We start from the raw sequence: 13,542 nt of genomic DNA on the forward strand, positions 1-13,542 counted from the left end.
GGGAAGCTGTAGTTCCCAGAGCCAGGCCCTAGTGAAGATCACAGTAGAGTTGGGCTCTGGCACCCCCAGGAAGATTTGGAAGGGCAGAACTGGGGAGTTGCTGCTCCCAGCCCTGACCTACACCCCCAGCCCTTATAAGGGAGGGAGGGAGCCAATTTAGTAGAAGCCTGTTTCCCCTTGCCTAACTCAGTAATTTTGGGGCAACATTGCAGGAAGAGGAGACCAAAACCCAGGGTTGGTGGGATGAGCTTCTGGAGGATATCAGTGAAGGTGCTCCCCTAACACCCTGCCCCTCTCCCACAGGCCCTTGGCCTACACTCACCACCTCAGACTTTCATGGATGTGGGTGGCATCACCAGCTGGTTCACCCTGGGGGAGAGACGGGCGAGGGTCAGGGTGGCGCATCAGCAGGGGCCGGGCCCGGGCACGGCTCTGGCACATCGTATCGCAGGGGCCGGCTGACCGGAGGTGCTGGGCAGGGACCTCGTCAGCCCCAGGGGGAGGTGGGAGAGCCCAGGGGTGAGGAGAGAGAGAAAGAGAGGAGTAAAGAGAAGAGGAGAAAGAAGTCAGAAAATGAGAGGAAAAGGAAGGTTAGAGGGTCCCAGCTCTGAAAACCCCAGACCCCAGAATCAAACCCCCATCTAGAACCACTGCAAAGGGCCTGGGGCCACTACTGGCCAGATGTGTGATGGAGGCTTGGAGCTGGGGCATGACAAGACCTGGTGTGGTGGGACTGGGCCCTGGACCCCAGCAGCAGGTTCCCCCCACCCCAGAACAGTGTGGTAGGGCTGCCACAGTCCCTGCTTCACAGGGCCACCCCCAGCCACTCACTGCTGCTCAGCCTTGGCACGGTCACTGAGGAAGAAGAGAGCAGTGGCGAGGAAGAACATGCCACCCAGGACCACGACGAAGGGGCAGAGCATGAGGGCATAGCCCAGGCTCAGGAACTCCCAGAGCGGGGAGTCCTTGGTGCTCTGGCGGATCAGGTCTGAGATCTGTGAGAATTTGGAGGAGTGGGGCAGTCAGGGCAGAGCCACCTCCTCCTGAATCCCCCAACCTCCCCAGGCCAGTCCCACTCGTTGAGTCACTCACAAATCCTATGAGGTAGGGGCTTCCGGCATCACCCAGCAGATGGGAGGTGAAGCTCTGCAAGGCCACAGCAGTGGCCCGTCGGGTGGGAATGACCACGTACTGCAGAAGACAGAGGCTGTCAGTGGCCAGGGGGGCCAGACCCACCCCACCCCCATCCTCTTCCTGTAGTATGACACTTCCAAAGCCCCTACAACCTCAGGCTCCTGTCCTAGGGTCTTCACCCCCAGGGCTTTTCCGCTCCCTTCCCCTGCCCTCTCCTTCCCTACCCACCCTGTAGGTGTGGCTGCTACTGTGGCTCCTGTTCTTCCAGAGCTGTGTCACACCCACATACAGCTTCCGTCATTACCATTGCCAACTCAGACCACTCCGTCCTGCCCCAGACCCCCACCTCAGAGACAGAAACCTTCACCTCCATCTCCTACCACATCCAGTCAAGGAGAGAACAGTTTGGGGGTTCCTTGGTACCAGTCCACACAGGCCTTCAGGCCAGAGCTCTTTGAGCCTTGGGGTAGCTGAACCAGGAGGAATAGCTGCTATCTCCCCCTCCCCACTCTCCCGCTGCTCAGGACACCCAGCTACCTTAGGCTCTGCACTTGGAACTGGTGGGGAGCCAGGTGCTGTGGTCAGTGGACACTGAGGCCCAGAGAGGAGTCATTCCCATGGACACCTGGAATCCTGCAGCTCTAGAACTAGAACCCTGACTTCTTGGCCTCTTGCCCTCACCTCCCACCAAACATCCCTCTTGTGTCCCCTCTGTGCAGACCAAGCAAGACTAAGGCTGGGTTGTGGGGGATGTGTGGAACAGGATCCTGCCCAGAAAAGCTCCCTCTTGAACCCATGGGTGTCCCAAGTATCAATTGCCAAGAATGGCTGGTCCCCAGACACAGCCCCATCAGTCCAAGCAGGCCCTGATACCCTCCAAGTCAGACAGGAAGGGTGGCAAAGGAACGAGGGAAGCAGGACCAGCCCAGTAGGTGCCCTGCCTCCACCCTTGAGCCCCAGCCTCATCTGTTCAAGATTTTGCGGACAGTGTGGGAGCATTCAGCATCCAAGGGGCACTTGTCAGTGGGTGAGGGGACAGGGAGAGAGAGACCTGGATCTCTCCAGGTTAGATTGGATTGTGTGGCCCCATTTTCAGCAATAATTAGTCACTTAGCTGTTACACTTAATAAACTGGGACATGATTTCCCTGGGACCCAGACCTTGTCAGCAGCTGTCCAGAGCTGCCCCTGGGGATGAGACAGGGAGGGAGTGTTGCCTGGCACCAAGGGCTCCTGATTCAAACAGACTTGCTCCCTGCTTCACTCTGGGGTCATCCAACCCCTGCCACCTCCCAGCCCTGCACTGAGACACAGAACTGAGCCAGACCCCCACCACCTCCACCCAGCCCATGGACAGATGGGGGACAGAGAGAGATGGCCCAGGGGAAGCAAAGAAGCAGGGAAGCTTGAGGTGGGGCAGAGCAGACTTCCTGAAGCAGAGGGCCAGCAGGGGCCCAGTGCCAGATAGACTCTGGCCTCCTGGGCAGTCCCATGTTTTCATGCCAGACCCACAGTACCCTATGGGTCTCTTTCCCCTTCACTTCCTGACATGCTCCCCCGTGCCAGTCCTCTGTACTCTCTTCTCTTAGTCCTCTCCTCACCCTGACTTGGAGGGTCCCCAAGAACTGGAACACGAGTCATATCCATCCTGCCATCCCCCAGAGTGCTACAAGTAACTAGACCCACTGCCCCCTCCTGATTCCTCCCAGGCTGCTCCCGTCCCCACCCAGGGACACAAGCCCCTGCCGGCTGCTCAGACAGCCCTTTGTCCCTGGCCGGCTGGTCTGCAGCCCATTGTTGGCCCTGTGAAGACCGCCTCTGTCCATCCAGCCCAGCCGCAGGCACTCAGGCAGGCAGGCGTGCCTGGGACCCAGGCTGAGCCGGGAGGGCAGAGTCCCTGGACTTTCAGACCCTGGGGGAGGAGTGCTGGCAGGCAGCACCACCTCAGTGCCAGCCTGGCACCACCAGCCTCCCAGCATGAACCTGAGTCTCCAGACAACTCCCTCCCCACCCCCACATTTTATCCTGGCTGTCTGCTCAACCCTGTTTTCAGGCCCTGCCCTGATGCAGACCCCCAAATCTCTGATCTACTCCCTGCCTCTGGGTTCACCCTCCCAGCAGGCCTCCCTCCCTTCCAAGCCCTGCCAGCTCTCCCACCTCCTTACACGCCTCCACAGCTGCCCCTGTGAGGTCAAGGCCTGGGTCAGCACAAGGTGACCTCAGCCTGCCCAGCTCACCATGAGGATGTCCGCAGTGATGGCCCAGTTAGAAAACAGCAGTGTCTCCCCAACGAAGATACAGATCTAGCCAGGAGGGAGAAAGAACAACCATGAGGGGAGCCCTCCACCCACTAGCAGCCCCCTTCACACTGGCTTCTGGCATGGAGCCCCAAAGCCTCCCACCCCTCCCAGAGGGCCCCCAACTCCTGACCATCAGGCGCAAGAGGAATGGGTGGCTTATCCAGAGAATTCAAGCCATGCTCACAACCCTGAAGGACACCCAGAGCCCCTGAACAGAGAAGCCGCGGGCAGGTAGTCAGAGGACAAGAGACTCCCCTTGGGACAAAGGGTCCAATGAGTCAAACTGTACTTCCAAGCCCAGGTCCTCCCAGTCCCCTGCCCCCACTACACTCACATAGGCGCCCACGATGCTGCTCTTGGCAGCCACAAAGATCAGGCAGATGAAGATGGCGGAGCCCAGCATTCCCACAGCACACACCAGTGGGTCGGCCCGCTGGGTCCGCAGGCGGCACCAGCGTGTAGCTCCTGCGCCTGTGACCACGCCCAGAAAGCCCGTAAAGCAGGTGATGGCCCCAAAGATGAGGCTGTCGGGACACAAGACAGTGGGGCATGAGTAGAGGGGGAATATGACCGGGGCGGAGGTGCTCTCTTGTCCAGTATCCCTCACCACCCCAGGGCCCAGCTGAGCAAGGCCTACCTGTCCTTGGCCCCACAGGGTGGGCTGCTGCACGGCTCTGCTGTCTTCTGCACAACTTGGGCACGATGCAAATACAGTGGGATCCACATGCCCAGTGCCCCTGTGGCAAAGGATACGGCCGACGTGGCAAGGGAGGAGAAGACATAGCTGCGGCTGGGGAGAGGCCAGGACAGTGATACTGAGCTGGGGCCAGAACCCCCTGCAGCTGGCGTAAGCAGCCACATGCATGGTGGCCCAGGAGGCTAACTCTTCTCCCCCACACCCAGCTGAAAGCCTTCCTCCCCCAGAGAGGCCTCAGGTGCCTCCTACACAGATTCCAGGGTGAGGGTTCAGGCTGCAGGAATAACAAAGTCTAGGTGCCAAAATGTCACTGCCAACGCTGCAGACTCCCAGATGGCAGGCGTCCAGCTGAGGGTGCTGGGCCAGCCACCCTGAGAGCAGGGCCCTCTCATGGCAGCATCCCTTCTTCTTCTCACCAGACCCTCCCAGCAGTACTCACTTTCGAATCAGGGCCTTCATGTCCCGGAGCCATGATGTCCGTGCCTTGAGTTGTCCCCCAAGCTGGTCAGCATGCCCTCTTTTAGTGGCTGGGACCAGGACAAGGATGAGCGTTCCTGTGATCATGCCCAGGACAGGGGACACCTGGCAGGGCAGGAAACATGAAGTTAGGACACCAGGGCCCTAACTTGTTTGTGCACCACCAGAGGAGCTCAGGCAAGCCATAGCTTCTCTGGACTCCATACCATCTCTCTGGACTAATATCTGCCCAGACTTCCTGACAGGACCACTAAGGAAAGCCACTGGGGATGAGGTCAGAGAAGGGCTTTTGGGCTCAAAGTGGACTGTCCAGTCCAGGGGGGAAGATGCAAGGAAGACCGACAGACTGAAAGGAAGGAAGGGAGGGAGGGAGGGAGGGAGGGAGGAAGGGAGGGAGGGAGGGAAGGAAGGGTGAATGAAGAATGGAAAGATGGAGAAATGTAGATGAACAGACATACAGAATGACAACTTTGAGGGAGGAAAGAGAAAGTTCCTAAAGGTGGGGAGCCAAATACCAGCCCTGCCCAACCCTCTGGAGCTGGGAGTGTTCCTCAGGTGTGTCCTCAACCCTTGGGGCACTGGGAAGTGACTGGCTGTGCATGAAGCCTCCAGCTAATAGATCAGGTAGGCTATCCTTGAGAGCCGCCCATGTGGGCCACTTTGGGTCTTCCCTGTGTCCAGTCTAGTATCAAGAACTGAATCTCCAATGTCCTAAGCCTCTGTCCCATACAGGAGAAGGGCCTCATAGCGCCCAGATTCCTACACACCAGTCCCTGAATCTACTGGCCCATGAGAAAAGAGAAATTTGTCCCCACCCCCACAGGCCTGAGAGCCCTTGGACTGGGGAGTTCCTATCCATGCCACCCCCTCTTGCCCCCCACCAAGAAATTCCACGGAGGCTGCTCCCTTCCTGCTTTTGAGGAAAAAACACTTTGTCTTAGGCTTCCGCTCCTCCAAGAGACGGGGGATCTCTGTTTCCTCCGATTGCACTGTCCTGGGGCCTTGGTAACTTGCCCCCAACCCTTTGGCAGGACAGGAAGTGGCTCCAGACCCCAAGGGCCTCCACACAGAGGTCTTGTCCCAGCCTCACCCTAGCACAGAGCCAGGACTGGAAGCAGGAAGCTCCGCCATGGAGCTGGAATTTCCTGACATGGTGAGAGAATCCGTCCTGTCAACCTGGAACTGGGTAGGGGTGGGGGTGGGGTGGGGGATGTTTCCAACCCTGAGACTGAAGCCCTGAGGGCAGTGAGGCTGTCCAACTCCCCTGAGACCTCAATCCCGACTAATCTAGAAGGACAAGACTGCAGAGGCCAGGTTGCCAAGGGAGAGTCTGGTCAAGGCCTATGTCCTAGCCTGAGCAAGGCTGGCATTTCTTGACTACCTAGGGCAAGGGCTAGACTCAGGGGTGACCTCATGGGAGGGTACCTAGGCCTTACCCGCAGGGCCCAGTGCCAGTCTCCAGCTGCCTGCTTCACACTGGAGCCAGTGATGTAGCCCAGGCCGCTGCAGAGAAGACAGACACGTGTCAGGCTATACAGAGATGGGAACTGCTCACTGGTCCACAGGGCAGGCCACCTGCTCTCACCACTCAGCCAGCCAGCCAGGGAGAGGGTCAGGAAGTTCTCCAAGGCTGACTGTCCAAGTATCTGATTAACTGAGTGGGTGGCAGGAAGACCTTTCCCGGATCCTCACCCAAACCAAGACATTTCTGTTCTCACCTGCCCAGCGGGATGGCAAAATAGAAGACAGACAGCATGAGAGTGCGCGTATTCTTGGTGAAGAGGTCGCCAATGATGGTGGGCGCGATGGTGGAGTAGCTGGCCTCGCCGATGCCCACCAGACCCCGGGACAGAACCAGCAGCCAGAAATACTGTGGGGGAGGGACCAAGAATGCTGTGGATGGCCCTGCCCTTGCTTCTGTGCACCCCACCCCCTGCAGGTCCAGGAGCCAGGGGAGAAGATGAAGCACAACCTTTGCCTCAGCAGTGACTCCAACCCCAGGCAACCTGGGCTTCAGGGTGCCCTGACACCCTGGTTGAGAGCAACATGGCTCTTGGACCCCATAAGCGCTGGGGATATAAGCCTGTGTCTCTGCCTGGGAGACCTCCTCCCAACTTAGGAGCCGCAGTCACCCCTCTGTTCATCCCCCAAGCAGGGCAGGTGGGCCAACCTGGGCAGCACTGAGGGTCCAGTGTGAGCAGAGAACAGACAGGGCAGCCCAGAGGGCAGAATCCCTCCCCGACACATCAAAGGGCAAAGCCAGCTGAGCAGGGAAGGGTGGGGCCATGCCAGCTGCTGGTGGTCCTACCCCTTTGATGTGGACCTGCCCCCTCAGAACCCCCAGCTGCCCAGGGCCTGAGAACCCAGCCTGGTCATCTTTCCCTAGCCCCACCCTGACCACCCATCTGGCCAGCATCGCCCACATCCAGCCTCCCCTGGGCTCCCCAATTCCCTCTCTCTGGCTCCTGGATGACTGTCTGCTGCAGGGCTAGCCCTTCACCTTGACCCCCTTGCTTCTGTAGCCATGTTACCCACTCCCTCCCCCCAACTTCTGGTCTTCCCTTAGCTTCTTGCTGGATTCTCTTTCTGAGAATCATCTGCCCATAGCCTTTGCCTCTTTTTCTGTGGGGCTGCCTGGGTTTGGTTTTTATGGGGTTTTTTGTTTGTTTTGTTTTTTGTATCAATTTATATTAGCTTTTTCTCCACGGAGCTTGATCCTTTATCATCTGTGTCCATGTCAGTTTCTGTCATTTTTCTCTCCACTTTGTTTATGGAGAGTTTTCACCCTTTGCAGGCTTCCTGATGTTCTCTTTGATTTGTTGCTGTCAAATCTGTTGATTTTTCCTGAAAGCCTTGTTCAGGAAGGCCTACTCCATCCCCCAAATTCAAAAACATTCTCTTCCATTTTATGTTTGTTACATTTTAGAGAGAGAGAGAAGGAGAAGCGGGGAGATGTGTCAATCATCCTTAGCACACTAGCAGGCAGAAAGGATCCTGTGTCCCCACTCCACCCACGGGAGCCCATGGACCGTGTACTCGCTATGAATCCATCTGTGCCTGTTGCACATGTAGGTACCAATAAACAGCACTCGGTGTCCTCTGTGTGCTTGGAAAACCTGCACATAAAAGGGACCATTCCAAATCCCGCCACTTGCTTTCCCGCTCATTCTTATCTTTTTGAAATCCATTTGCACTGGTTAGCATAGATCTAGTTCATTCTTCCACATCCAGAACTTCACAGTATTAATATACCCACTTATCTGTGCAGTCCCTTAGACAGCTTCCTCTCATTTTCTAGGACAGTATAACAGCAAGCATCCTTATACAGGTGAGCCTACAAGTTAGAGCTGCTCTCTCGTCTGGGTCCCTCCAAGTGGAAGCCTGGCCAAGCAGGGTGCACAGGGAGAATTTTACAATTTCTTGCCATTCTGATCTCCAAAAAGACTCCTACCAATTTACACTCCCCCCGACAGCGCCCGAGTCCCGGATTCCCCACAGCTGTAATAACACTTGGTATTGTCAGCCTTTTTAATTGTCACCAATCTGATGGGTGTGAAATGGTATCTCATTGTTGTTTTAATTTGCATTTCCCTGATTACTCTAGAGGCTGAGCAATCTCTTCCTACATTTATTGGCCGCTTGTGTGTTTTCTCCTGGAAAGGCCTATAACTATCCTGTGCTTGTTTTTCTACTGGGTTATTTGTCTTTTCCTTGTTGATTTTTAGTTCCAGATTTTTAGATTGTGCTTTGGCTTAACTTTTTGCCTATCTGGAATTTATTTTGCAGTATGGTTTGAAATACAATCAAATTTTATTTTTGATCCAGATGGATGCATAGTCAGTTCTCCCCAGGCCACTGATCTGAGATGCGACTTTTATCCTATTCTAAATCCCCATAGACACAAGGACCCGGTTTCATTGATCTCTAAGTCTACCCCTCAGCTGTTTTAGTTAGAATAGCCATTAATTTGATAACTGATAGGGCAAATTCCCCTCTCACTGTTATTTTTCACACTGTTCTTGGCTGTTCCTGGACATTTTCTCTGCCAAATTAACTTCAGAATCACATTGCCAAGGTCTACCAAAAACCCCCATGGGACTTGGGCTATGGCTACAATGAATTTACAGATTAATTGGGAGTGATCTGTTCCTCTGCCTTTGCTCATCTTCTCTCCCCAACTCAGAAGAGAACCAAATCTTGGTATTGTGATCCAGTACTCACTGGTCAGTCCCAGAAGCAGCCCCAGGGGCCCACTTGGGACAGGACAAGATGCAGGGAAGCCCCAGAAGCTTCTGGTTCAGTCTATTTTCTAATGTGGCTGCCAGGCTGCACCTGGCACAGGGTCCGCAGCTCCCCTAGGCCTGACCCTCCTCCACGAAACAAAGTTGTTCCCCACAAAACTGCAAGCTCTCTGCCCTCACCTTTACTCTCCCCTCCATCAGTGTGAATCTGACCCCGTCCTTGTCCTTGCTGAAACTCTTCCAGGGCTCAACAGGCACCTGACCCAGTCCCTGCCTTCCTTTCCAGCCAAGAAACTCATCTCCTGGTTTTCTCACCTCTGCCATTTCTGCACCTGTGGGTGCATTCCTCTGTCCAAGACATCTTCACCAAAAGAACTGGCCTCCCAGACCCAACCACCTGACTCAAGTGCCACCTCCTCCAGGAAGGTTTCCCCAACCCCACAGACTGCAAGAAGCTGTGCCTTCTTCCTTGACAACTTAGCACTTTGTCTGCATGTCTTGAAGGCTCCAAGCCAGGGACTCCTGTCAGATCTACCCAACCAGGCTCCCAAGGGCAGGGCCAAACTGAAAGTTCTTGAGCACAGATCCTAGTTCTCCCCTTCTTCCTCCACCTCTCTCTACAGCAGCTGCCCATGATTGTCCACCCTCTGCTTGAATACTCCTACTGATGGGAAACTCACTACCCTCCCAGGGCAACATATCTCCTCTTTGGAAGAAAGAACAGAAATAAAGATGTGTTGAACATTTTCCACGTTCCAGGATCTGGACATTCATTAACTCAATTGTTTCTCACAAGAATCTTTCAAGCTGAGAAGTATTACCCCCATTTTAATAATGAAGAAACTGAGGCTCAGAGAAGTTGTTTCAGGTCACAAAGCTGAGTGAGCAACAGAGTTGGCATACTCCAACCTAGGACTGAGAGCTAAGTGAAAAGCATCTTCATTTGAATTGAGACTTGCCTCCCTGGGACTTGGACCCAAGCACTTGGCTGGCCATCTGACAAAGAGCAAACTGAACAAGAACAAGTGAGGGGAAGGGACTCACCTAGGGTCACATAGCAAGATGGGGTGGCAGGGCTGGGGCTAGAAGTCAAGGTCCTCACCACTAGGCCAGATTTGTGTCCCTGTTCCTTGCACCCTTCCCAAGTCAGAGGGAGGCTCAGAAAGAGTCAGGATGCCACCCAGGCTGCATGACCCTCGGTTACGGCCAACAATGGAGAAAGCCTATCTGCAGGGTTGATTTACAAAGGCAGAGAAGACCCCCATCCCTGCTGCCCGTCCTTCTGCACTGGTAAAGCACTATCTAGGGTTCAAGCTAAGGAGCTGAAACTCCTAGTCAAGGTGAACACAGACTAATCACCCAATGGAGGGACCAGGAGAGTGGGCCTCACCTGCTGGGGGATGAAGGAGCTGGAGAAGGTGACTGCTGACCAGAAGAAAATGCCGCAGCTGAGGATCACCTTTCTGTTGAAGCGGTCACCCAGGTAGCCGAAGATGGGGGCAGCCACCATGAAGCTGCAGATGAACACTGTGTGGGGAGAGGAGAGCTGGAGGGGCAGCACAGGGTCCCTGTGCTGGGCCCAGCTGCCTAAGGCCAAGTGCCCATGAAAAAAAGCTCAGCCTGGACCAAGACCAAGGAAGCTGAGCCCCTGCCCAGGGGAGAGAGAAAGGTTTTTCTGGGTTAGGGTGATACAGAGACCACATCCTCTTCAATGCATGTCCATTTTGTCCAGGTTTGGGCAAGCCCCTTAGACACTTTCTATACACCAAGTGCTATGGTCAGGGCTTACCACCATATCTCCTGCAGCATCCCAACCCACCACCTACCACACCATGAAGAACAGATTCAGAGAGGGAAGGCAACTTGTCAAGGTCCCACAGGCAATAAATGTCCCAGTGGAAATCTGACTCCTTGTCAGTCTGACTCCAGAGTCCATGTTCCCTATACTTTGCCACATAGCTCTCTTTATTATACTTGGGAGAGAAGTTCAGAGAGGGGAAGGGATCTACCTAAGCTCATACAGCAAATCAGGGCAGGATTGGGCCTGGAACAGCAGATCTCAGTACGAGCCAGATCACACAGCTACCTTCACTCCCAGGCTGCAAAGGTTCTCCCGACTATTGGTAACCCTGTCATTAATTCATTCATTCATCCATCTATTCATTCAACAAAAATGTTTCTGGTACCTATAACGTACCTAACAACATTTTAGGTGTTTGGGATATGACAATGAATAAACAGAATTCCTGCCCTCTTGAGAGCTTTCATTCTAGTGAGGAGAACAAACAATAAATAAATAACAGCATATCAGATGGTGGTATGTGCTAAGGAGGGTAAAAGGGCAGAAAGGAGATAAGAAATGTACATAGGAGAGTGAAAGAGAAAGCAGGTGTTTCCATTTAAAATAGGATCAGAAAAGGTGACATTTCAGCAAAGATGCCAAGGAGGTAAGGAAATAAATCATGCAACTATAGGGAGAACAGAGGGTGCAAAGGGCCTGGGGCAAGAACTTACTTAGCATGTTTGAGGAAAGGCAAAGAGGCAAGTGACTGGAGCAAGGGACCAAGAGGGCAAAGGGCAGAGACAACATTGAGAGGACAGACAGGTAGAATGTTGTGGCCCATTGAGACTAGTGTGATTTCCAAGGGTGAAAAGGGGAAGATTAGAGGATGCTGAGCTGGTTTTGTTCTTCCAGAACAAGGGAGCAGTAGAGTCTTAGAGGATTTCATAGGGAGGCCACTGTCAGTGACAGGAAGGGGCTTGATGGTCCCAGGGATAAAGAGGCCTAGGATGAGGCAGGGTAGACCCTAGGTCATATAGCAGCTCCTCCCTCCCCATGGAGGGCGGTCCCACAGCTGACAGGCAGATGGCCAGACAAAGGCCCAGTGGGCTGCTGCTGACCACCAGACTAAATGTGTACATGGGCTCAGCTGCTCCCTCCATGGACCTGAGTCCCCAGGGAGGTGGGACTAAAAGAGGAAGGGAAGGAAGAGGCGGGGGAGTGGGGGTGCACAAGGGGAGAGAGGGTGGAGGGTAGAGGTCTCCTGGACTGGGCTGGAGGGGTGTGGCTATCCCTCTCTTATTCCAGCCCAGAGCAGGACAGTGAGTGTGTATGGGGACCTGTTAATCCAGTTCTGTGTGACTGGGCACCTTGAGCAGAATCAGCACAGAGGTGCACAAAGCTGGGCACCAGAAACACTACTTGGGCTCAAGTCCAGCCCTGTTCCTTCCTGCCTGGGTAACCCTGACCAGGTAACAAACTTCCAGGGTCTCACCTTCCATGGTGTGCTGGTAAGTGTATAACAAAGGAATCTCTAAAAAAGGAGCCCAGAAGGGGGAATCTGATACGCAGCCTCTGCCAATCTTCATGGTGTAAACACTCCTGCCTTGGCTGACGTGGGGCTACCAACACGGTGTCACCATTCAGAGCTGGGAAGAGCTGTGCCAAAACCACCATTGTGCAGAGTTTCTACCACTCAGATAAAATACCGTGCTTAACCTTAAGAGCACAGATAATAAAGTAGTAAAATAAGGAGGAAATGATGACTTTTGAGTATGTATTATGTTGTTTTAATATAAATTAGCTAATTGTAAGTTTATATAATTTAGTTTTTAACAATGGTTGGTCTATCAACCAGCTCACACAATTCCTGAAAATCTAACAATTGACTCTCATGAGCCAGTATGAGCCAGCTCCAGCACGCCAACTTCCTCATCTGTAAAATGAAGATAAAAATAGCAGCTCCCCTGGGCTGCTGCTCTGAGTCCTAGATGAGACACCACGGGTAAGGTGCTTCACGCCACACCCTGCCCAGAGCCGGCCAGCCACGGTCAACACTGGGCCCTTGTTTAGGCCAGCCATAGCATATATTATTTCCTCACTTCTAGAAAAAGAATGTTTTCCTGCTGAACCTGCCTCCCAGGACCTGCCTGAGATCAGATCAGGATGTGGACAGAAAGGAGATTTCAGGGGCATCAGGACTTACACACATTAGCACAGAGGATAAATTGCTTTCTCTGTACCTATCTGTGCTAGGTGAGGAGTGGACAGAAAGAATCAGAGTAGGAGATGCCCCCTGTCTGATCCCACCCATAGGTTGCCCAACTTAAAGGGCTAAATTGCTGGGGAACCAGCAAGGAGCACCAAGTCCCGCCAGGATAGTGAAAAGAGGTTTCATGGAGGCAGTGATGTCCAACCTGGGCTTGGAAGCATGCATAGGAGTTCACCATGATGATAGACTTAAAACGAAAAGTATATACTAAAATGTAAATTCCAAATCTTCCAAACTGTACTGTATAATGGCTAATGGGACGTGGTGTTTATTGCTAATACCTACACTTATCATTTATGAAACACTTACTGTAGGCAAGGCCCAGGGACACGCCCTTGACCTATTCACAATTTTCTCAGTTGATTCTATTATCTTCATCTTACCAAGGAGACAACAGAGGCTGAAAGAAGTGATGTCACACAGTGAGTGGCTGAGCCAGAATTTAAACCCCAATTTGGCTGACTCCAGAGTCCTTGCTCTAAATCATACCACAGAGTACCAGGCTGGGAAGGGGGAAGGTCCCAGCTGATGTTTCCAAGGTCAGAGAAAGGTCAGGACATGCTGGAGACAGCAAGGAGATGAGTTGGGCTGCGGCATGGGAAGACCATGGAGGAAGCAGTGGGAGACGAGGCCATGGAGGGA

At 53.7% G+C, this 13,542-nt stretch overlaps 1 protein-coding gene across 3 annotated transcripts in view; it reads right to left on the reverse strand.

The window, feature by feature from the left end:
* Positions 1 to 13,542, reverse strand: part of Spns2 (SPNS lysolipid transporter 2, sphingosine-1-phosphate) — a 36,144-nt gene that overhangs the window by 1,689 nt on the left and 20,913 nt on the right. Inside the window, exons 3-12 of one of the 3 annotated variants that reach the window (XR_007107663.1) lie at positions 10,239 to 10,375; positions 6,326 to 6,477; positions 6,044 to 6,110; positions 4,570 to 4,712; positions 4,071 to 4,223; positions 3,768 to 3,957; positions 3,371 to 3,436; positions 1,093 to 1,191; positions 832 to 995; positions 323 to 483 (exon numbers count right to left, since the gene is read on the reverse strand). Coding sequence is in view for 2 of the 3 variants with exons in the window: in XM_047544165.1 (XP_047400121.1) it covers positions 323 to 514; positions 832 to 995; positions 1,093 to 1,191; positions 3,371 to 3,436; positions 3,768 to 3,957; positions 4,071 to 4,223; positions 4,570 to 4,712; positions 6,044 to 6,110; positions 6,326 to 6,477; positions 10,239 to 10,375 (1,363 nt within the window). In the remaining variant the exon portion in view is untranslated. Of the gene's footprint in view, positions 1 to 322; positions 515 to 831; positions 996 to 1,092; positions 1,192 to 3,370; positions 3,437 to 3,767; positions 3,958 to 4,070; positions 4,224 to 4,569; positions 4,713 to 6,043; positions 6,111 to 6,325; positions 6,478 to 10,238; positions 10,376 to 13,542 lie in introns of all 3 variants that reach the window. The other 2 variants (XM_047544165.1, XM_047544166.1) reach the window with 2 other exon arrangements.

Source organism: Sciurus carolinensis, chromosome 3 (assembly GCF_902686445.1).
Source record: "Sciurus carolinensis chromosome 3, mSciCar1.2, whole genome shotgun sequence".
NCBI lineage: Eukaryota > Metazoa > Chordata > Mammalia > Rodentia > Sciuridae > Sciurus > Sciurus carolinensis.